The sequence below is a fragment of the Salminus brasiliensis genome, chromosome 10, assembly GCF_030463535.1.
Source record: "Salminus brasiliensis chromosome 10, fSalBra1.hap2, whole genome shotgun sequence".
Taxonomy (NCBI): Eukaryota; Metazoa; Chordata; class Actinopteri; order Characiformes; family Bryconidae; genus Salminus; species Salminus brasiliensis.
In genome coordinates this window covers 19,507,053-19,532,079 of record NC_132887.1, presented here as the reverse complement: position 1 = coordinate 19,532,079, position 25,027 = coordinate 19,507,053, and the positions used below count along the sequence as shown (strand labels likewise).

The following is a 25,027-nucleotide window of genomic DNA, read 5'->3' as shown; positions in this document are numbered from 1 at the left end:
AGGTCAGGATACTGGATGATCTCTACTCCAGCTCATCCTCAACGCATCCCAAATTTACTGGATGGAGCACCATCATTCCTGAGAGCACAGTTCCACTGCTCCACAGCTCAAAGCATGGTGCCAATAGGTTCAGAGAGTTATATTCCATTGGCAGTACTCTTCTACAGTGACTAGAAAAGCGTGTGTGTGCATTTGCACATCTGTGTCAGCAATGGGTGCAAGTTAAAGTGGCTAAATGTATTCATTAGAAGGGGTGTCCACAAACATTTGGACATGTAGTGTGGTCTGGTGACTTTTCTGCTCAAACACACCTGACTCGAATCAATAGTTATTTACCAGTCCGAGGGGTTGTATTAGAGCAGAGAACACACCAAACGGTGTTGAAATCTGGCCCTGGTATAGACAGCAAAATATGTGTTCTGAGAACACTGCACCCACTGGGTGTCTTACCATAGTCGGTGACTGATTTAGGGGCTCTCTGCTCAGTTTCAGTGTTGCGTTTCTTGTTCTTTGACTTCCAGGCATGGTAGACCTTCAGGCGGCGGTGAAACTCTTCTCTGCACGCTGCCAGCAGCTCAATATCTACAAAAGACAATATCTGACTTACATAAAATAAACTGATGGTGCAGGTAAGGCAATTGTTCCCAAAGGTAAAGAAAATAATGAAGTAGATCAGGCACTTCATAAATACTTGTTTTATTTTTTATACCCAAAAAACAAGGTCTTCCAAATCAATATTGGCAGTGTTGCTTGAAGGCTTCCACAGTCATCACATATTTCCTGTAGAACTTCACTTTTGAAGGTTGGGAAGTACAGCGCAGAGCACTCCAGGCTGCCCCATATATTATTTAAAAGAACATTCTGGAGGCATCAAGGTGTGAGAGGAGTGGTCAGAGGGCGACCTTGCTCTTACCACAGGAGGTGTTGATGGCATCTCGCAGCTCAGCATATTTCCACTTGCTCAGGTCGTACTTCTTCATCCCTGCAGCCGCCTTGCTGGCTTGCACCTGCGGACCCCTGTTGGCGACAACCAAGCCCACTTACACGGTGACAACGGGCACACCGCACCTTCAAAGAAAGTTTCCTTTCCCTTGTTTTAAAGACAGTGTTAGACTTTGATCTAAGCAATCAACGTGAAAGTGCCACGCAGGAGCCACATCTTTCTGGAAAACAGAATCGGCAAAGCTAATTGGCCTGATTCATTAGGCTCGGGGTGAACAGCGCTCACTTCGAAACTAATGACTAAGCCATGGCATACCGTCATACTTGACGGCAGACCAAATCAGCACGGTGCTGAGAAAATCAGGGCAGGCCTAGGGAACGGTGAGGCAGTGAGAAGTCAGCTCTGGAAGCGAGAATGGCAGCGGGAGGTGAACAGGCGAAGGGAACAGGGCTGCACGTGTATGCACCTGCGATCACGCAGTAGGCTGAGGATCATGACACTCCTAGCAGCCTCCAGCGGCTCAAAGTCAATCAAAGTCTGGATTTGCCTCTTCTTAACGGGAGGCACTCTCCCTTACAGATTCTATAGCACTAACAGCTACACTGACGAGTGTAGTCCCTGCCTCCTCCGGCACTCTGGACATAATCCTATTGGGTTTACTAAATCTGGCTATTCCAACGGTACAGCTGCATGCAACTACGCAGCAAACAAGGTAACTGAGTCCAGCCATGAGGATCAGGAAAAGTCAAAGGGGACAGATGGGCAGGTGGTGAATGCTGGTTGTTTAGTTACAAGTAAGCGCACAGTGAGTACACAGTACGTGCTGATTTTGCAGTGGTATTTTTGCACTAACTATCCAGCATTATGTGTAAATACTAAGGAAATAATGGCTTTATGAATGTACGTCAGATTAATAGATTGATTCCATTTAACTTGTGCTGTTTTACCAGCAGCAAATTAATAATTCACTAACTTTTGGTAAAGATTAGAGGTGTATCTCATCAATGTGTCAAGCCAGCCACCGTCTCTGCTGCAGATGCGGCATCGCCGCATAGCCTACACGCTTGAAGGAAAACACCGGGTCCCCGGCTCCGCCGCACCAGCTAAAAGATGCCTGTGCTGGCCAAAATTGCTTAAGAGCGATGAGAGGAGAGAGCACCATATATTCACCTCGAGATTTGGTAGACTGTGCCGTAAAGACACAACTGGCTGGAGATTCGAACTTGCGACCCAGAGGCCAGCTCATGCTGATGTTAAGCTTAAACTAAAACTGCATGGATAATTCACCATTTCATTTTCTGATTTATGCCATTAATTATTAGTCATTTTATTCTAATATTATTATTATTATTATTATTATATTCTATAAATAATATATAAAATTATTAAATATTATTCTTATTATTTCTATATTATATTATTTCTTTATACAATCACATGGATGTTGCTGAGATCTCACAAATGTATCAAATGTGATACACTTGGCTTTAATAGGTTAAGATGAGTGGTTTCATGTCATGCATGTCGCAGGCTTACGATTTAGGACAAGATATGGTCACACACCTCCACGTTCTACCCGACAGAAATTGCTGCAGATTAATGGCACCATTTACACAGATCATCAGGCCAACAACGTCATTCAGAAACAGCAGAAGTGACTAAATCTAGTCATAGGTGTTCGATCCAGTGTTACTCTGTTTGTGCGCGCGCGCATTAGAGAAGTTCCTGCATGGCTGAACACAGTGACTCGTAAGGTGGCACTCTGGTGACTCTTGACAGCTACGAGAAGCTGCTTACCAACATCCTCTCACAACAAGTCATCAAACCAGGCAGCCCTGCTGATTAACCCACCCGGACAGGTGTCAGCCAGGAACACACAAACACAAACACATCTAATTGTTTGGATTCATGACGAGGAGCTTGTGAAAACTTCAATCTCTGGACAGGCAGCTCATAGATGAGGAACAGGCTGAAACCTCATCAAAAATAAGATAATATACAGTTGTGGATGGAAGTTCACACCTTCCTCGTGGACCTGTAGGCCATGGCAATATTGGCCTTTCAATGATTTCTTTGAACTGTTCTGGGGCAAAATTTTTGAACAATACGCATCTATAATGGAAAAAAAAGAAGAATTCGGTCACATATTCCATTTTCTGAACTCAGGGTCAAAATCATACATATAGTGTAACAAATATGGATACAGCACAGCTAATATTTGCTTTAATACCACCGTAGAAAGTTGCACCTTGACCGGCATTTTAGGTAGCCATCAACAAGCTTATATTTGACCACTTGTGTGGGTTTCCTGGTATGGACCTGACATATGTTTGATAGCATCAAGGTCAGAACTTTGTGAACGAAATTCCAAAAGCTTAATGTTAGGCTCCTGTATGCATCCCATATCTATTCCATTAACACATCTTGCTGATAGTTTGATATTTTAAGGTTATGGAGAAGAGCTTTTTCATTAGTCAGTTCACTCTGTACAATGAATCAGTTCCACTGGCAGCAAAATATCCCCAGAGCATAATGCTACCACCACCATGCATAACAGTTACAGGTACAGGTTGAATGCCTTATTATGGCCAGATAACTCAATATGTATCTTATCTGACCATAAAACATTTAGGAGGCTTTTTCTTTGTCAATGTGCTTGACTGTAGATAGTGGCACTGGTGTTTCAGCAGCTTTCACTATATGGTAAATCTGTACTTTGGTGGTTCTTGAGTTCTTCCTGACCATGTGTACAAATATACACTTACCTGGCAAAGTGGCCACACCACCCAATAACTAGTACATACATACAGTTGTTTGAACTGATGTTCATTCTTGGAATCTGCAGTTGTTTATGGCTCCAAGAGACATTCCTGACCTGTGTTAATTTACGATCATCCTCCCCAGATCTGCATTGTACTGCCATTGTACACTACCAGCTGTAGTCAATCATGATCAATAACAGGAAGTTAAGAGACCTTGGCAAGTTAAAAGACAAAAATACATTTTGAAACATATGTAAGAGAACTCCCAAACTCCCAGAAAACGAACAGTTCAAAGAAATCCCTGAAAGCCTAAAGCCCAATATTGCCATGATGCCATGAAATCTATGATTGCAGAATGTAAACATCCAACCACAACTAAATCAGAAATGGCTGGAGAAATGTAGCTGAGTTTATATGAGCAGTGACACAATGCAAAGCGGGATTCTAAACTTCTCCTTTAACGTAGCCAATCATAGCTCATTTAGCACACCGTTGCACTATAGCATCAATCAGTCAAAACAAGCCTAAGCCTAATTGCTTTTGCTGGAAATGTCCATTTGTGGGTAAACAATTGATAAAACATTTTATCTGTCCCCCCCGGGAGTCTTCAAAAGCTCAGTCGAACACAGCAAGGGATTGATTCATGACTAAATGAAGTATTCAGGTTAAGATCAAACTAAGAATTAGTCCATTGTTTATGAAGGCTTTGCATTAGTAATGTAACCCTCTATCTAGTTTGGTGATTAAGAGATTAAGGAGAGGACTAGTGGATAAGCTTTGTTAAAGTGAGTGGGGATCAGGGACGGGGTGGGAGTGGGGGTGGAGGGGCTGGTGTTCTGTATCTTACTTCAATGACTCTGTGGGAAAAGCAATGCTTGAGGTACCAGAGCTGCAAAAAGAAGAGAGTAGAAAAAATGGTTCAAAAATCAAGACGCCAGAGTCTCGTCTCTGAACATGGGTTTTCCTAATTCCCTTAAAGCAACGTTATGCAAGAAGGGGTATTTCTTGCTCCTGGGCTCCCCCTGTAGTCTGGAATTGAAATTCACACTTTGAGCCACTGTTAAAGGACACGCTTTACACATGCATTTCTGGACAAGCTGAGCGATATGGAATCATCACAGAAAGTGAAAGAAGCATGTGGACTGAGGCTGCAGAGTAGTATTATAGGATTTTACATAAATATGACTCGGGTTACACACCTTTTTGCATTGTTTATGGGCATTTTTCAGCCCCTTGACCAAAGTTACATACTGCAGTTACCAGCGTGTCGAGTCCAGAGTAGCAATGATAAAGATACTATTCTTTTTATTACAGGTCAGCGGAGCATCAACATGCATTAAAAGCTGTCAGTTTAAAGTAAAACGCTAAATATTGGTGCTTTAACAGCAGAATGAAGATGGGAGTCCTTTTGTTCACTTTTACTCACTGTGAATGGAATAATAGAAGTGGCCACTAAACCAGCGCTAGGCTCTCCTGGGCTGGGTCAAAGGTTTTGTGTGACTCTCAGAGCCAGTTTCATAACACAAAGCTGTTTACTTGGCTGCAGTTTGGCTGTATTTGTTATTTCACAATAGCAGCAGGACTGCAGGCTCTATTCATATGGAAATCACAGAGCATCTGTGATATGTATACTTTGTAGATGGGTGCACCTGAGCAGATTGGAGTGGGAGAATGTTTTTTTTTGTTTGTTGTTGTTGTCATCTGATGCTACCTGCAGCGGCCAGAGGAACATGTCGCAGAGTGTGTGTGTGTGTGTGTGTGTGTGTGTGTGATTGTGATTATACCTGCGCAGGCTGGGGTCCAGCTGGGCATCATCCGGGATGAGTTCAGCCTCGCTCTGTGCGATTCTCAGGGCCAGCTCTCTGTCTCTTCTTTCCTGCTCCAGAATGGCCTGTCTCTGAGTCTCCTCCTCCCGCTCCAGAGCCAGCTGAATATCCAGCTCTGCCTGCACAACAAATAAAGAAACACACAATATACCAGAGAAAAGAAATTTAAGAATTAAAAAACTGCCTTTTCATTGGTGTAGTTGAATACTGAAAGTTCTGTATACAGAAGTAAGATTTAGTGAACTTCAAACACATTCAAAAGCAACACCCATATAAATAAAAATCCATAAAACAGGTCAATTTTGAAACCCGTAAACCGTTACTGATATTTTGGCTCATTTTATATATATGCTCATTAAGTCTACATACACCCAGCACACTAGGGAAAGCATTTTGAGGCTAAACACAATGTCTACATCAGTAGAATACGGAAGAGAGGCCTAAAAGGCTAAAAGCTAAGGCTAGGCCAACTGGAGAAATCGCTGATATGGTAATCCTGGAAAAAACTAAAAGCTAACGCTACCTCCACTATAGCAAGCTAAGATGCCGTTATCAAGCACACAGAAGTCTTTGAATTGTTGAAAAAGGCTAAAAGCTAATCCAACTGATCGGCTGGACATTCACAGGACAGCAACACTATCTGGTAAGACTCTGGAATAATTTTTAGTTGTTGTTATTGCTGTAAGCTATGCTATGCTTTGCTGTTAGCTCTTTTTCCCCATGAGCCAATCATAAAAGGAAAATCAGCTATTTTATTCTTAGGCAAAATATTAGGGTTGACAAATCGCACCTAAGCAATTTTTCACCCCAACCACGGCCACATACTTTCTATTTACGCATCAACTTTAAATCCTCAATAAATCAATTCTATGGGACTTTTATGTCAAGAACTTTTCACCCCTTCTCTTGTTAGTGTTACCATTTCAGATATATTAGGTGCTGTAACAAGAGTGATGCAATTCTGCTCTCTTAAAGCACCATTCTGATGTGAGGAGATGTGTACTTCTCTTTAAAGCAGCCTAAAGCATTCCCTGAATCTTCCCACAAAGCCTGGAGCGCCTGAGGAGAGGGAGATTAGGGAGGCCCCACTCCAGACTCTCTGGAGCCCATCTGCAGCAGAACCAGCGCTGTTGCCTGCTGCCAAGACCTTAAGCTATTATGCCCCTGCTGTGTGCTAAGGTCCGATTAGACAAATTATTGAGGTTATAACAGAGCTAATGCGGCCAGTCTGTGATTCTGCGTCTAGACTGACCAGAAACTGACCATGGCCTGGTGTCAAAGGGTGCAGAATGTATTAGCAAGGAAACAAGCAATGGAACAGCATTAAGAGCATTAAGCATTAAAAGTAAGCTATATATATCATATATATATCATAACATCCTTCCTGAACACCATTTCATAATAAAGTAAGCCATTAATCAATCTGCAATAGGCAAGAGACTTACCCAGACTTACTGTAATAACCATATATATATAAATATATATCATGTATGAATAACATGTATGCATTCCTATTAAAGGGGCCATTAGTGAAACCTGGCCCATTAGTGAAAGCCTTTTGCGCCTAAATGCAACCACTACTTCAGGACAATGTGGAGGTAAGGCTAAAACGGCTAAAAACTAATGCTAAGCCCGTGGAGGCTTACTCCAATGCTGTTATCCAGTGCAAAGACACCTTTGGAGAGTCCAAAAGAAAACAATAGGCCGATCGATGTGGTTATCTAGTGCAAGGATGCCTCCAGACCCTGAGAAGGCTAAAAGCTAGGCTGACTGCTGACAATTTCTTTTGCTGACTAACAGGGTTGTAAATAAGCTTCCAACACTGCATCTGGTCATTTTTCACCCAAAACAAAGGCACACACTCTCAATCGAACTCCTCAAAGCAGAACTTTGACACCATTTAAAAAAAAAGGCCCTTTACACTGTGCGCACATCATAACCACTGGACCAACTAAAACATGAAAAATGTTGTTTTATTAATGTACATTAAGATCTGAACTGGTGACACTGGTAAACTGGTGACTTCTCGGGCACAACGTAGCTCAGCAGGGCAATCCATCAATCCCTTGAGCCAAAAGCCACGGGAGCCAGAAGAAAGAGAAGGACTTTCGCATCCACGAGGAGCGCAGGCACTGATGAGTCCGCAGCCACGCTGCTGTGACGGCTCAATACGACATACGATTATTACTGAAGTGCACAGCGGCAATAGCCTGCTCTGAACTACCAGAGTGAGGGTGATTGGCAAAGGGGACCACAGTGGACAGAAATCGATACCATGGTACATGAATGTGTGCGCCTACACACCCACACAGACTTAAACACACCTGCAGGATTCGCTCTTCCTCTTCCACCTTCTTCCTCTCCTCTTCTTCCTGCTTCCTCTTCTGCTCCATCTCTGCTTTCCTAGTAGGAGACAGCAGAAGTGCACTGTTGATAATCTTATGCAGATGGGAAGTAAAAGCACACACACACACACACACACACACACACACACACACACACACACACACACACACACACACACACACACACACACACACACACACACACACACACAGAGAGAGAAACTATTTCTATAGATCAGTTCTGCCCGATAACAACAGAAATCATGACACAGGCGGACTCTGTTGCCACAGAGACAAAGCCCGGACGCCTCTTGTTACTGGAGCATTAAATTAAAAATAAAATGAAATCAACACAGTGGAAACAGTATGAGTGTTTTACAAATGAGCTGAAATTGCCAAGAGTTGGACGCATCTTCGACCTTGCCCCTGCCCAGCTAAACTCTAATCAATACTCAATTGCTAACTTGGCCCACATCATTCGCAAAGCTCTGCCTGACTTTGACAGTAGAGCAAATGTGTACATACAGTCTAATGCAAAGGTTCGGGCATCCTTCATCAAATGTAGGGGTAAGTAAAATAGCATTTTCTACAGAGACACACTTCTGCACATTATAAAGAACTATTACAGTTTAGTAGCTCAATTTAACTGAAAAAATGAATCCTTAAAATGTGCCATGCGCAAAAGTAATGGCACATTAAAAAACAAATGGGCAAGTATTGAAACACATCAATTACTGTCCATTCTGAAATCCAGGGTATTAAAAAAGAGCTTATTCTGCTTTTGTTGGAGTAACTGTCTCTACTGTCCATTAAAAAAGCCTTTCTACTAGATTTTGGAGCATTGCTGTAGAGCTTTGATTGCATTCAGTGACAAGAGCATTAGTCAGAAGTCAGGATGTTGGATGATCACCACCCCACCTCATCCCAAACTCATCCCAAAAGTACTGGATGGAGCACCATCATTCCAGAGAACACAGCTTAGTGCTGGGGGGGGGGGGGGGGTTATACCCCTGTAGCCCACACCTGGCATTAGGCATGGTGCCAATAAGTTCATGTTGCTCCAGAGAGTCCTATTCTGTTGGCAATACTTCTCTACAGAGACTAGACAAAGCTGTGTGTGCTTTAGTAGATCTGCTTCAGCAATGGGTGTACAACTTATGGGTGCAAAGTAGCTGAATGTATTCATTAGAAAGGGTGTAGAAACATTTGTACATATAGTGTAGGTATAGGCACTGTCACAAAAATGCATTGTCCTATTCACTATAGAGTGCACTACTTTGGGGTTGCAATGACATGGTGCCAAATTTTCAGTATGCTGTAACAATGCCATAATGCACTAATGTAGTGTACAAATTACGTTCACTAAACCGACATTTAGACTGTTTGTGACTAATATGCTCTATATAGTATATATCTAGATTTTCACATATAGGGGACAGTGGATAAAGTTTCAGACACAGCTCTTGTTTTCTTATGAGAAAAGCCCTGCATTGTAGCACAATTTAAATGACGAATAAACCAATAGAAATGCTCCAAAATAACTGGAATAAAATCTTTCCCTTTCTATTGAAACTTTTTGGATACAGAAGGTTTTCTATACACTTTCAGAACCACTTGACAAAGATGGCAAGTCTTCATCGATTCCCTCTATTAACAGATTAAGGTGTGACGTACATGCGGCGGTCCTCTTCCTCCTGCTTGCGGAGCTGCTCCTCTTCCTCATGCCTCTTCCTCTCCTTCTCCATTTCCTCTTGGATGCGCTTCAGCCGCTCCATCTCCTCCTCCTCCTGCTTCTTCTTCTGCATCGAGGAGAGCAGTTGCTCTGATTTCTTCACCAGGCCCTCATACTCCTGCTCTATCTCCTTGCGACTCATCACCGTCGCCTGAGAGAGAAAGACAAAGAAAGAACGAGGAAAGGAAAAGAAGAGAAAGAAAGGACAGTGTAGGAGTTAGTTGATTGGGGTGGGTTCTTGTGCATTACGGTTAAAAATCTCTCAATCTCTGCACTTGCTACGGAAACTCATCTAAAGAGGAGCAGCGGGGCATCACTTTGAGCAACTTTTGGGAGGCAAATCAAATGGAAGTTACACTGCGGTGAGCCGGCAGCCCTCATCAAGTGGAAGGGAGCGGTAATGCCGGGACAGACAAACCTCGCTTGTTTTCATATCCTGCAGGTCCTCATTAAACCAGAGCATCACCTCAGTACCATCTGGCAGAACGCCAGCAGAGTGCAGGGGAGCTCAGAGGCTGTCGAGCAGATCGCTGGGAGGGGGGAGGGGGGGGTGTGTGATGGGAGGTGGACGTCGCTCATTTAGACGAAGGAAGGAGGCGATCAGGTGGAAAGGGTTCAGCTCTGGTGCCACTCATTTATCAGCATGGCGGTGAGGAGGGCGCAGTCTCCGGAGCTCACTGACAACAGCACACATTCGGCCTGACACGTGAAGGCGGTGTCCCCAACGAGAGAGAGGTAGAGACATGGCGTAGACAGACAGTGCTGTAGCTTACCATGATGAAGGGCTCAGAGGGCATGGAATGGGTGAAGGCTACTAATGGAGTGATGCAGCAGCACAATGATGGGAACTGTATTTGTTGTATGTAGCGAGGACCTGATTTCCGTGGTGTTTTGCAATGATTTATCAACAACATTTGAAAATCAAGTTTTTTAAAACACTAATGATGTATAAAGTTCATATGCTTTGCATAGTTATTCACACAGATTGCAGCACCTTAGAAATCACTGGAAGCAATATGGCTTTAGTTGTTTTTTTGGCCAAATAAAAGAAGAAATTGCTTCTTACAAAGACAAACAAAGTGGAACTTGATTAGCCAATTAACCAATGAGACATAATTAATAGTTGTGTACATAAATTAGCATTAGCTACCCCCTAAACACCTGATTAGTACAGTGTACCTTTTTTATATCAACCCCTTAACGCAGCAAGGCTAATTACACATTACAGGCATATTATTCCAGAGAATAGCATCTCTATCGTTGCTGCTCCGGGCTTGGCACGCCAGAAACTGCACTATGTAACTTTGAAGAAGCAGGCAGGACAACGCCTGCTTATTCCTTCTTTACTTTCAGTGACGATTCTGTCTCTCAGCTTGTCCAGAAATGTGCGTGTAAAGCGTGTCCTTTAGGGGTAGCTCAAAGGGCAAATGACACTTCCTGACAACAGGTGGAGGCCAGAAGCAAGAAATACTAATTCTCACATAATGCTGCTTTAAGGCTGATTCAACACATAGATGATTGGAAAAAGGACTTGAGATTAGAATGTTCAAAGTTAATATAAAGCTAAAGTGCAAAGGCTTTACATTATTAACGGCTCTTTTTTTGCACTAATTATTTTGAATATTTGTAGCAAAATTTGGGCTGAAGCTGTTCTCTGTATTTTGCTATGACAGAATCCATGATTATAGCCTTCTCATTCAGAAACAGATTTTAGGAACAGTAGAATGTCAAACTGGATTTTCCTTGCTATAGTCGAATAATGAGAGTTCAGTAAAAGGAACTGACATACCATAAGCTACAGACATCAATGTCCTCCTTAAAAAGAAAATTCAGTATAACCTAAACATAACCTAGGCTGAAAAACAGGCACATATACCCAGACCATTAGTGAAAGCTTTAGTCAAAGCTGGCAGAACTGTAAAATGCAATGTTGACAGAAAAACATGGTGTTGTTGATGCTGGAGAGCAACACATCACCACCAGACTCTTCTAGTTATTGGAATATGGGTTGCTACACAGCCTTGTGACTGCAGCTGTTCCTTTCCTAGTGTACACAGAAGAGTAACTCAACTCGGCATGCAACATCTGAACAGTTTCACCTCAACCAAAGTCACATACTTACTGTTTACATGTCAAAGAACCTCTTAAAATACATTCTTTTGCACCTTCTATAAGAAATACATTCTGAGGAATCCTATTGTGTTCACCCCTACAGCAATACAACATATACTGCAATTTAAAATGTTGTTTTGTGTTTAAAAAAATAGATCAATGTGGTTAATCAGGATTAACTACCCAAAAAAAAAAAAACACAGTACACTTCATTAAATGTATTATTTAAATCCAGCCACAGCCCCGGTTGAAACACAATGCCTTTAATTGTGAGGCAACTGAAGAGAGGGCAGTAGAGACTCCAACAGGCAGCAGAGACTACAGCCCATGCATGGCAGCTTTAGTTTTTCTTTACTAGGCTGTGGGATGACTCGTATTACACTCATTACAAATGGCAACCTAGTACAGTGTTTCCAAGTGCATAAAATACAACACGTCACACAGAGCAGATTAGAGGAGTTCACGGATGCAATGAGCACTCGCTGTAGTGTTTTCCAAAGCGTGTATCAATAAAAAAAAGTTATAAAACATGGTACTTAATTAGCTGGGGGCTTCACCTTAATCTTGGCCAGCAGGGCGTCGATGGAGGCAGCCAACTCCTGGATCTGCTTGCTCATCTCCTGCTTGCCCTCTTTCAAACCGCTTACAGCCTCATTAAACTTCTCCATTCTCTTCTTCAGGTTCCGTACCTTCACCAGGCCATCAATGCTACAACACAAAAAAAACAGTCCACAGGCTTTAGGACAACACCTACTCTACCTCTACACTTTTCCCTTTCCTTCATACCACTGATTTAATAGAATATTAAATATATGTTAAAAATAAAACATTGGTAAGTAGATGTGTAATGCCAACAACATGCCCCCAAACACACACACACACTTATATAATAATAAAAATTTTACAAAAGAAAACAGTGTATGTAGGACATATGTATACAGTGGCATGCAAAAGTTTGGGCCCTCTGCTCAACATTTCTGCTACTGTGAATACCTAAAAGAGTAAAAGATGGCCAGATTAAGATAAATCATTTTGTAATATTTTGCCATGCTTTAAAGTTACAAAATACAAAACAAAAAGGGAAAACACCTAGAGCAAACGTTTGGGCACCCTGCATTGTCAGTGTGTACATTTGGCAAGCCCAGAGCATGACTGATCCACCCCCAAGCTTAACAGTTGCCCATTGTTGCCCAAAAACCTTTATTTTAGCCTATTTTAACTTGATTACGTGTTCCTTTGAAAACTACAGAATTGTTTTTAGGATCAGGAGACAGGAAAGGTTCTCTTGGGGTGATCCTACCATAAAGGTCATATTTGTGCAGGTATCACTGCACAGTAGAATAGTGCAACACCACTTCAGTCTGACAAATCTTATTGTGTCTTTCTAACAAATCCTACAAGCAGTTCTCTCTGAAAGTTGAATTGGTGTATCTGAACCTTAACATTCCCAAATGTTCCTTTTTTCACTCAAAAATGGTACACTGATTTACACTGAAATACTGCTAAGAGTGGTGATCCTTCAACTGTATGCTTTTAGGAGGTCAGTTCAGAATTTTTTTTTAACAGGGGTGCTCAAACATTTGCTTGCCATTGCATTTGCACAATGGAGTGCCTGGAGAGTGAAAAAAACAGCTTTGAGGGATATGTAAAATACACATACAGGCATGGATGATCTCTTGCATGTTGGACTGATGGAAATCAACTTTTGACAGAATAAAAACTGATGTTTCTGATGAGCTACCCACCGGGGCTTGTGTCTCCTCTTGCATAACCACATGCGAACCGTCTTCTGAATCTTAATGCAGGCACTGGCCCTGTACGTCATTTTGTTCTTCACTGCGGGAGAAGGGGGTATGGACAGAGAGAAGACATTTTCTCATTTACAAGCACAATTAGGGGGGGGAGATGCTAAGCATTTTGCCTTTCCACAAGCCCTGTTGGGAGTTCCCTGAGCTCCTGCAAGCAAGAGATGAGCAATAAATATAAAAAGAGACATGAATGACAGAGATGACACGGCGGGATTGAAGACAATTCTGCAGTCATACTGCACCGTCTCCCAGGGGGAAAGCAGTGAAAAGGGGAACTCACGTTTAATGACGGACAGTCCACACCACTGGACCTTCTTCCAGCGACTACACACCAGCCATTTGTTGACTTGCTTGACCAGCTCTGCTAGATGCTCTGGGTCAGACCTCATGATCTGGTCAAACTCTGCAAACTAGGGTGGACACAGCAGGTATGTTCGACTCCTTACTCTCACATTTTAGCCAAGGTGACTGAAATAGCAACTTGCTGAGGAGCTCCTAGTGAGAGTGATAAAATTCCTTAGGCCTCCTGAAATTTCCATGGAGACGTTCCTTACCTTTCCAGGTCGGAAGAACACCCTGGTCAGTCCAAACTTGTAATCGTGGTCATTGAGGCCCAGGGCTTTAAACAATGCCTATAGTAGAGACCCAAAACAAGGGGAAAAAAAAGATCAGGTATACAGTCTTTAAAACCAAGGTGCTACCGGGCTCCACGTGCTCCAGCAGACCAAGGCATTGCCGCTATGGAACACTGGTTTAAATCTCGGGGCATGCTGCCTGCCATCAGCAGCTGGAGCCTGAGAGAGCACAACTGGCCTTGCTCTCTCTGAGTGAGTAGATGGCTCTCTTTCTCTCCTCACATCAATTCGTTGTGATGCTGACCAGCACAAACGTCTGCTAGTCGATGGTTGCCTTGCCTTTGGTTGGTTGCCTTGTCACGTAGCATCAACAACAGTTTGTAAAGTGGCTGGTTGCTCATCCTGTGTCATGCTCTCAGTATCGGGAGCATTTTATGTCATAGGGGGAGAGTACTAATGAATGGGTGGAGTAACTGGCTATCTAAAAGTGTGGCGGAAAATTGAGTTAAACACATACAAACACTACAAAGTGCATTTTGAGCAATGCCATAGAAGAATCACATTTGATTCCATAAGAAACTATGTCTGTAACAGGCTGTGACAGGAAAGAACTGTTATATTAAATATTAAGAAAAGGTTTTTGTAGCTTACCATGGACCTGAGAGAGAGAGAGAGAGAGAGCATGCAACAATAGCAAGGAGTAGTACTGCATCAACTGCAGAGAGGATGGATGAAAAATGTTTAATACTCTGAAATGATATCTTATTATTGAGTCAACAAGACTTCATAACCACTGAAACCTGCACTGATTACAGCAGTTGACTAAGGTTACAACCTACTGACTGACTATGATTCCAAAGGGGGGCTTTTGCCCCCCGCTTTTGCACACTCAGTACTCCAATGGTTCTTCATGGAACCAAAAGTGGTTCTTCTATGGCAACACACAAGCAAACTCCTTTTTTAAAAGTGTAGGCTGAACAGAAAAAAATATATATATAGGTTGCATTAACAGTAATGCGTACCTTGCAGAAGAGACGAGGGTCGAGTCTAGTGAGCTTATCAGGCATGTACTGCTTATACATGTTATAAAGTTCATGGAAAGGAGCTCGAGAGGGGAAGCCCCCCTGCATCAGATCCAGCACTGAAACCATCCCTAAAAGAGAAATGAAAAGAGATATGATGAATGGATGGAATGAATAAACACAGCATAGAAAAAAACTTGTGTTACTGGAAAATCAACCAAGAGGCTGGAAACAGTATTTCAGAAGGATCCAACTGTGTTCTTCACAGGAATGCTTGCTTCACCTACTGGATTTCTATGGAGCGAGTTCCATTTCTTCAGCTGCTAGCTTCACCAAATGAAAGAGGACAGGGACCATCAGGTTCTCATTTTCAGAACAGTTAGTATATATTGGACCTCACATACGCTATATGGACAAAAGTATTGGGACACCTGCTAAGTTGTTGTTTCTCCTAAGATCAAGCGTATTACAAAGAGCACATCTTGTCTTTGTTGCAGTAACTGTCTCAACTGTCCAGGAGGGGCATTCTACTAGGATTTGATTGCATCCAGCAACAAGAGCGTTACTGAGGTCAGGATATTGAAGGATCACCCCACTACATCCCAGAAGTTTTGGATAGAGAATCATCCATCATTCCAGAGAACACATTTCTACTGCTCCACAGCTCAATGCTGGGGGCTTTATATCCCTCTAGCCCACGCCTGGCATTAGGCATGGTGCCAATAGGTTCATGTTTATCTGCTGCAGGGAGTCCTATTCTATAAACAGTACTTCTCTAGAGGGATTAGACAAGCTGTGTGTGTGCATCTGCACATCTGTGTGTACAGTAACTAAATGCATTCATTAGAAGGAGTGTTCACAAACATTTGGACAAATAATTTATATAAGAATACCACTAATAGGAGCACAGAAAAAGTTCATGAAATCATCTTTTTTAATTAATGGAATAAAATTTAATGAAAAAGATTTGTAAAAAAGAGTTTTGACTGGTCTAAATGTGTTATTCACAGGGATGTTTGTTCCATGTACTGGATTTTTTGTGGAGCAAGTAGCTCTGTTTCTTTTGCTGCAAGCTTCACCATCATGTTCTCATTTTCAGAACGGTTAGTTAGTGTAACTGGACTTCACATTGTGCAGGTCTTGAGCTCACAAGCCATTACTGCCTGCTAAAAAAGGCTGATCGTTTTGCCACACGGAAAACACAGAACATGACGTGAAAAGAGCCCATTAGCAAAGCCCTTGCAGGCTAAGACCACCTTGGGACAATAATGAAAAAAATTCAGTGGAGCTCACATTTAATGCGTCCGCTCAGTGGGCAATTTGTACATTGCGAAAAACAGACCTCAAGATTGATGAGCGTTGTGCATTGGTGGTGCATTTTAAAATGGAAATATTTGAAGCTCTCCTGGCAGTATGAAGGAAGTATTGAGCATAAGCAAAAATCAAGCTGGAAACAAATCAAAGCAAATGGCTCCCTCAAAGCCCAGGGACACAGTGCTCCAGTGCTCAGTGTTTGTGTTTGTCTGTATACTCAAGAGCACTCGTACCAGAACACTGCAGCTGGGACAGAATCTGCGCTCCCTCAAACTGGTGGCTCACCATCTTCAGATTGGGCTTCACACAGCGGATGAAGCTGGAGCCCTTCAGAGACACACACACAGAACAAAAAAAAAACATGGGTTATAGATCAAAAACCAATTAAGCTATAAATTAGCACAGGGGTGGGGAACCAAGGCCCAGAGTCCAGCACGGTTTGCTGATTTCTTTCCTGCTCTAACACACCTCTGAATACTGAGTTGAATCGCTGTGCTTCAGGAATCTGGCCCTTTAGGCCAAGATTTCCCACCCCTGAATTGAGAGTTAGGCTAGGTTTCTCCTGCCTGTTCAGCACAGCTGAACACTCTGGTTTGGCTGCATGACCAACAGAGTTGTCTATCAAAAAAAGGGTATAGATGAATTTAAGCTGTTGGATGGATTTAGATCTTTGGCCATATATGTATCAGGAAGCTACACTTTAGAAATGGTTCTTGGAGAATTGTCATCAAAGAACCACTTTTGTTCCAAGAATCAAGTGAGATGTGAGAGTGTAAAGGTTCATTATCAGTGTACAGGTTCTTCATACTGACACTTCTCTTTTACAAACATGGTTCTTTATGGAACCAAAAGTGTCATCTTTATTTTCAAGGATCTTTTTTTTTTTTTTCTTAAAATCACCAACCCTTCTTACGAAGAAAGTTTGTCTTTCACAAAGTGTCACCACTGTTTTCTTGTTGGGGATTTGTTCAGTTTATGTGGACAATGGGAACCATTGTTTTAAGAGCAGAGCTGTGAACAATTCCGCAGTTTAACAACACATCATCGATCTGACCTGGACTTTTCATCAGGGCTTTTTTTTTTTTAGGAACAAACTGGTGAACGAGGCCCATGGTTCTCTATTTTTCCATAGTATTACTCAAAGTGCCATTTGAAGCACGCTCATCTGAAACAATTTTGAAATTGTGTGTAAAATAGTGTTTCTGGACACTGGGGTTTGGCTGCTTGACCAACAGAGTTGTGAAGAAAAAGCTTTTGGCCAAATTTGTACCAGGAAGCTACGCTCTACAAATGGTTCTTTAGGATGTCAATAAAAAGGCACTTTTGGTTCCAGGAAGCACGTTTATAACTTTCTCTGCATTTAAAGGTTCATTATCAATGTATAGATTCTTCATACTTATATGTCTCTATTACACAATGTTCTCACAAAACGCTTAATACATATAAAAAAAGTTTAATACAGATAAAATGGGCAAATGCAGAAATGAAGGAATTAATTAAACGCCATAATTTAAAAAAATAATAAATAAAAAAAAAAAAAAAAACACAAAATACTCACTGTGCTGCGAAGCTTTTCTAGAAGGAGATTCAGTTGGGTCTGTAAAAGAATACAATAAAAAAAAGAAAGATTTCATGGATATCATGGTAAGATACCAAATAAACTGACTCATACACCAGAGCAAACATGAAAAGCAAGTGAGAGGCATGCGATGTGCCAGTCAGGATGCATGTGAACATCTCACTACTGTGTTAAACAGCATAAACAGGACATGCCATTACCATGAATGAGAGCTAGGATGAGAACATCCATTATGAGGCGACTGTTTCAAATTCTCACATTTATGATAAATGTTGATTAAGAATTCCCTTCTCAACATACACTACATGAACAAAAGTATTTCTTCCAAAATGAAGGGTTAAAAAAAAAAAAAAAAAAATATCCTATCCTGCTTTTGTTGATATAACTGTCTCTACTGTCCAGGTCAGACTGTCTACTTGATTTTGGAGCATTGCTGTGAAGATCTGATCTGCAGCTCAATGCTGGGGGGCTTTATACCCATCTAGCTTAGGCCTGGCATTAGCCATGGGGTGCCAATAGGTTTATGTTCTCCTCTAGAGAATCCTGTTCTATTTTTCGGCAGTACTTCTCTAGCTGTCTGTATGTGTTTGCATTTGCCCGTCTGTGTCAGCTATGGGTGCAACTTAAAGTAGCTGAATGCATTCATCAGAAGGGGTGTCCATAAACATTTGGACATATAGCGGATTCTATGTGAGGATTCCTTACAGAATCTCTTTAGACATGAGGCTGAATAAATGAAGTCTAAATGCAGTGCAGCGGATTGGCGATTTGCTCCGGCTTTCTCTGCAGTTTTGAAGGCCGCCAACGAGGAAAAACAACCTTTTCTGAAAACAATCCTGCCGTCATGGTACACACTCTCACATCCAGACACGGAGGACTAAGTGGATCAAGAGCAGAAAAACATAGTGAGGGGTGGGGGTGGCGGTACGTGGCTGCACACAGATTTACAATGTTTATGCAGTGGCAGAGTGAGACATGGCAATTTACCCATTTCCACTGGTTCTGAATGTCTCAGACCAGCCTTACCCATTTAAAAGCTTTAATCTCTTTCCAATTTCCTCTATGTTTCTGCCAGGCTACATATATTTAAGACAAACAAGAAAATCCTTTTCTCAAGGGTGGGGTCAGAAGACAGGAGAAGGTCTGAGAAAGAAGGGGAATAGAAAGGAGAATAGCAAGAAGGGCAAGAATTAGAACATCAAGTCAGAAAAAGTCAAGTTCAGAGCATCCTGCAGCAGCTTAGAAAATCTATCATTAAAATAAGGCGGGGGAAAAAAGCTCTTTAAAGTAAAACTAGCTCCATCAAAACGTCATCAAAAGTTTGAGAAAAATTCTCAACTCTCCCTGGAGGAGCACTGAATGTTCTTAAGTTTTGAAAAGCAGTAATTTCTTCATACATTAGGGTAGATTTAATCTTCTCGTCACCTCAGAACAGCAAGCAAGAATTCACCTTGAACTTGTTTCCCACGCTGATGAAGCTGAGTTTGCCAGCCTTCTGCTTGGAGTCCTTAGAGTTGGAGTTGTTCTCAAAGAGATCCCGGACAAACCTGTCCTTCGACTCGCACACAAGGCTCTCCAAGGACATGTGGAGGGCATCATTATTCTTCTCCACAAACTGGGTCTGCTCACACACATACACAATCACCAGAGGGCACAGAAAAGCACGTCTCAATCTCACACACATACACGGCACACCTCATCATATTTCTGTCAGCATGTAAGCCGGCAAAAGCTAGAAGGCAACGAACAAATAGCGAAAGGAGGACCTTCAGAAGAGTCTTTAGGGAGACATCATCCGATATAACGTTGGCACATTTCAAAACAAAGACAGAGGAAATCGGACGGACACAAACACTGACTGCCGAACACTGAACACACGGTCAACCCAAACCATGCGTAATGAACATGTTTTTGATAAAATGGCCATTATAAATAGCTGACGTCACAACAACAATCATCACTGGCATAATTGAGCACACAAATCCGTTCATACAGAGCTGCAGAAGTGTTTGATCAGTTCATCTTTCCTAAATCTGTGCTAAACTTTCAAGGGAGTCAAAGAAGGCATGTTTAACCTGCTACGAAATGATCAATCACAAAAGTTAGAACCACTCGTCTAGAGTGGTTGCCGTTTCTAAACAACTGACTTGAATGAAACCAAGCATATCTTTGCTGTTGTCTTCGGCCCTCTGAAAGGCTGACTTTGGAGAGGGAATACAATTTAGAACTTAATTGGATACCATTTATACAGTCAATTGGATAATATGTCAAGTAGGGATGTCCCGATACGATCCAGTGTCTGTTTTAATGGATCGGGTATTGGCTTTTAAGGTTCCAATCCACTTCTGATCCTCAGGTTTGCTGTAGCAAAGTGCCTTCTGCCGTCCTCTTGGTGCCATTAAGAGCCATGATCCTCAGCTGCTGCAGACGACCTTCTCATACCAGTTAGCAGCCAAAACAAAAGCTAAAGCTGGCTTCTAATTCTAACTCATCGTTTCCACCCCAAATAGTGGCACAGTTACATTTCAACAATAGAACATAACTGCCGCATTATTTAAGGTGGAATGGAGAAGCAGCAAACAATAAATGGCATAAAGAGCAGCAGTTAAAAGAGTTTGTTAGTTAATCGTCAGAAAAGGAAGATATAAACTCCTCCGTTTTTGTCCACGTCACCAAAACCACCCAGTTTGGTCGGAATCGTGCAACGACAAAGGGTATGTTATTCCATTATCTACATTTGGATAAAATATAACGTTATTCCATCTCGTCTTTATTCCTCAATTACGCCTGGTTAGAATCAAAGCCATTGTGCTATGTTCTACCAGCAAGAGAACCAAGCTCCTTTCTTTGGTTCTAAACTAGCTCTGAACAGTACATTCAGAACTGAGGAGGTGGTTAATGCTAGTGCACACACTACACAATTTGACTGGAAGCTGAATGGTCAGGCAGGTCAGTCAGACTGGATTGTAAGATATTAAACACTACAGAGTTCAAAACAGACATCTAAAAAGTTGCAATCAAACAGTAAATCAGTTAAGAATGTCTGATTATAGACATAAAAATAGTGATTTTACTGGTGTTTAATATTGTATATTGAGTTGTGGGGATGTATTGTTGAATAAAAACACAAAGATTGGACGGCTTTTGGCTGATAGTGAGCATTATGAGACTCGTATCGAGGTAAAAAAACCTTGAACGGGACAACCCTAATGTCAAGTAATTCTGGATCATTCCTGGATCGTACAGCTTCGGAAAAAAATAAGAGACCACTTAATTATTTTTCTTAAATTTGCATCTCTACGTGTAGGACAGCCATTTTATTCCCGGCATTTCATCAAACAAAGCTGAGTCACCTGAATTTGCAAACTATGAATGGCATAAAGTCAGCCAACAGCAATGTGAAAAGACTAGTGGAGAGCCTGCCAAGACATGAAAGCTGTGATTGGCAGTCAAGTCACTATGTATTTCACCATAGTGATTTCTGAATGCTCTCAAAGTTGTTCACTGAGTGGTTTATGAAATACAGTGCAAATGTTAATTTCCCTAAACACATTGCCTATAAATAGTAAAATCAGAGAAACTGGTAACGTAGGGTGGTCTCTTTATTTTTTCCGGAGCTGTATGTTCATATATGGTAAAAGGCCATCAGGCAGTCGGTGCATACCGTTTCATAGCACACAGCTCCAGCAAAGTGCCTAATGATGAATCCCTCATCGTCCCTTACATTCCTGTGGATTGCTAGCTTGGATTTCCTGGGAATCTTAAAGAAAAAAAAATCAGGCAGCATTAAACTTCCAGAGTCAGTGCTATATGCTTTTAAGAAGCCAATATAGGATATTCAGTGGTCAATGGGGGCAATGTGGGTTTAAATAGCAGTGGAAGAAAGTTACTATACTCACTAAAATACACAATTAAACGTAAAGGTGCTTCCAAAGGGGTTCTGTGAGAAGTGCCATAGAAGAACCACTTTTGGTTTTATACAGAAATACAACAGAATTTGTAACAGAGAGTGTGAGTGTGAAGAAGAATCTTTAGGTTCTTTACCCAATTAAAGGTTCCTCACACTCTCTATTACAGACATGGTTTAAAAGTGGTACTTTTAGAGCACCTTTTATTACATTTAGAGCTTTATTATTATTATTATTTTTAATGTAACCACTTGTTAGTACTCACCCCCTATCACTTGTAATGCTCCTAATACTGGAAGGGTGAGGACTGACACATGCCTCCTGACACATGGCTTTTTCGAACTAGCAGGCGGCTAGCTGACACTGAAGTCATGTAGAGAATCATCTACCCATATCTTTTTACATTTTTTTTTTACTGATTGTAATCCCATCAAATCAGGCCCTGAGGATATCTACACTATGTAGTCCTACATACAGTGTACATGCATTCTTTTACTAGTACCAGATTTTGCCTCAGGCACTGACCACAAGACATTTTCCTTAGGCTGAGCAAGAAAACGAATGCTAGGGGCCAAAGCTAACCGTCAGGCGGAAGTGATCTTTGTGCTTGCTGTGAACGGCTTCTGCAAAGTGCTGGTCGCTGGGCTGCGGCAGGCGGTTCTCCTCATCCAGGATGTCCAGAATCCCCACCAGCTTCGCCTCAATCAGGTCTGCAGAGCAAAATACGGCATTAGGAAATCTAGCGAGCAATGGAAAAAGCCACCAACAGCAGCGGCAGCCAACGGAGGGGCATGCTGCATTAGCATACCGTGACCCTGCCCATGCGCTATTATCCAGCACGTGTCGGCCCCCCAAAAAAAGTTTAATGGAGCGAAGGCAAAGCCGGGGAGCACCAGGCTATGTTTGGTAATCAGTGCGAGGGCATCCGTTGGGTGCATTATTCATCGGAGATGTGTGCGGGTGACCAAGGATCAGACGCTGGCCCAGTCATGTATTTGCATGAGCAGACACCTGTGCTTAAATGAGAGGTGATTGATGAGGGGAAATAGAGGAGAGGCCCTGTGTGTCCATTTGCAATTCACTAGGAGGTGCACTGTGCTCCATTATTAATGGCAGCATTAGCATGGCCTGAGCTGCTGAATGGAAAGTGCCTGTAACCGCTGTGCTCAGTGTTGCTGGACTGGGAGCAGGTAGCGGGGACACAGCTGTATTATATATACACAGCTGAAAAGCTGACAGAAGGGTGACTGGACATAATATTATGCCACTTGTACAATTTGCATGCTCTGTCAAAAGCATTTACGAAGGTTGTAGTTGAGATTCATCAGCTGGCTTCTGCACCTGCCACAGAAACCAAAACTGTAGCCGACCTGTAGATGCATGTCCGCACTGCACTGTTGTTTCAGTATCTTGCTGTTTCCTTGCAACCAAGATTCTGGCAATGTGTACGTACAGTAAACCAGGCTGGAAATCCAATTAGCTCATGTGATTACTCAAGCACTGACCATATGCCCAAGTATAAGGTTATATGGAATGCCAACTCTAGTGGATACTACAGTTATCTACTCTCCATAACTTATTTAAATAAATAAATAAATAAATAAATAAGGCCCCCCTACACTTGTACAATGCTTGTGGTGGGCTGAGGGCCCAAAAAAAGGATGCAGAAGCCATGTATATATAGCAAACTACAATTATGTTTACTAAAGTACTTTTTTTTATAATTAATAAAGCAAAATTATAATTTGAAATAAGATTATTTATCATTTAATAAGCTAAGCACATACACTGTGTGTCCAAGGGGTGGACATCCCTTCTAATAAATGCATTCAGCTACTGACCAAGATGTGCAAATGAACACACAGCTTGTCTAGTCCCTGTAGAGAAGTACTGCTAATAACAGGACTCTCTGGAGCAGATAAACATGAACGTATTGGCACCATGATTAATGTTAGGCATGGGCTAGAGAGATTGTGAAATTATTTACACATGTAAATTGCCCAGGGGTGCCCAAACATTTGCAGAAGGCGTCAGTTTATGAAAAACGGAAAAGGGAACTTAACATTCAATGGAAGTAAATGTAAAACAATACAATACTAAAACTAAACAATACTAAACAGTACAAAAATAATAATAATAATAAAAAGGCCACTTTTTGCTGTTAAATGGTTATCATTAAACTGGGTTGGGTTAAGAAAAAGCAACAAAAACAAATCTCTTAGCTTGACACTGGGTGCACAAAAGACACATTGCATATGAAGTATATTATTTCTTATTATTCCAATTATTTAATGTGGACAATTCTGAAAAAAGGAAAGAAAGTGAGGAGTATGTGATACTGACCTATGCAATCTTGGTTATCAACATAATGAACTTCATTCACTCCCAAGCCTTCTTTCTGATATAGCTCTTGTTCCTTCAAAATCACAAAAACACACATCAGTAGTGATGACAAATTCAATTCATCTGAAACTAAAACAATTTATCAATCTATCTAGCAAATACTACAATTATGGAAATAAGCATGGATTTTATCTGAGCAGTATGGTCATTTCATCGGTTGAGAACATTGTAGATATGAAGTAACTGACCACTCACCTCTTTCAGTATGCGCTCGTTAAAAAACTGCTGCAGCTTCTCATTACAGTAGTTGATGCAGAACTGCTCATAGCTGTTGTGCTCAAAATATTCTAGACACAAAACAAATGAAGCATTTAATAATTCACAATGTTTGAGCTATTTGCCAAAGGGAATAAGTATCACCTGTAACCCTCACATAAAACATAACAATGAATAAAGGAAGGAAGAAACTAAAAAAAAGGCATATGTACAAGTTTCAGACTTTTCACTGCACAGCACATTCTCAGTATTTTTCCATTGAGGAAACAGAGCTTAAAAGAAAGTACAGGTATAACCTGTCGTCTATTATAGATGAATAATGTAAGTTATGTTACTATTTACTATTTACATTTAAATGATCATTTATATACAATTATATCCAAATATCTTTATGAGTGTGACATGGAAAAATCAGATAAAGAAAGTAAGGGGGAGCACTGAGGTGCTGACGCTATGATCTGAGGACAGAAACCTGGGTCATG

General features: G+C 41.5%; 1 protein-coding gene across 3 annotated transcripts in view; it reads right to left on the bottom strand.

Annotated features, from left to right (window-relative positions):
• The window catches only part of myo6b (myosin VIb), a 57,642-nt gene that overhangs the window by 4,122 nt on the left and 28,493 nt on the right, over positions 1-25,027 (bottom strand). Inside the window, exons 14-31 of one of the 3 annotated variants that reach the window (XM_072689638.1) lie at positions 24,525-24,616; positions 24,270-24,342; positions 22,509-22,636; positions 21,683-21,778; positions 19,469-19,639; positions 17,998-18,036; positions 16,673-16,766; positions 15,126-15,256; positions 14,083-14,160; positions 13,809-13,938; positions 13,466-13,556; positions 12,278-12,428; positions 9,551-9,759; positions 7,856-7,934; positions 5,490-5,650; positions 4,553-4,594; positions 914-1,017; positions 451-582 (exon numbers count right to left, since the gene is read on the bottom strand). In XM_072689638.1, coding sequence (XP_072545739.1) covers positions 451-582; positions 914-1,017; positions 4,553-4,594; positions 5,490-5,650; positions 7,856-7,934; positions 9,551-9,759; positions 12,278-12,428; positions 13,466-13,556; positions 13,809-13,938; positions 14,083-14,160; positions 15,126-15,256; positions 16,673-16,766; positions 17,998-18,036; positions 19,469-19,639; positions 21,683-21,778; positions 22,509-22,636; positions 24,270-24,342; positions 24,525-24,616 — 2,001 coding nt within the window. Of the gene's footprint in view, positions 1-450; positions 583-913; positions 1,018-4,552; positions 4,595-5,489; positions 5,651-7,855; positions 7,935-9,550; positions 9,760-12,277; positions 12,429-13,465; positions 13,557-13,808; positions 13,939-14,082; positions 14,161-15,125; positions 15,257-16,672; positions 16,767-17,997; positions 18,037-18,077; positions 19,162-19,468; positions 19,640-21,682; positions 21,779-22,508; positions 22,637-24,269; positions 24,343-24,524; positions 24,617-25,027 lie in introns of those variants that run through there. The other 2 variants (XM_072689636.1, XM_072689637.1) reach the window with 2 other exon arrangements.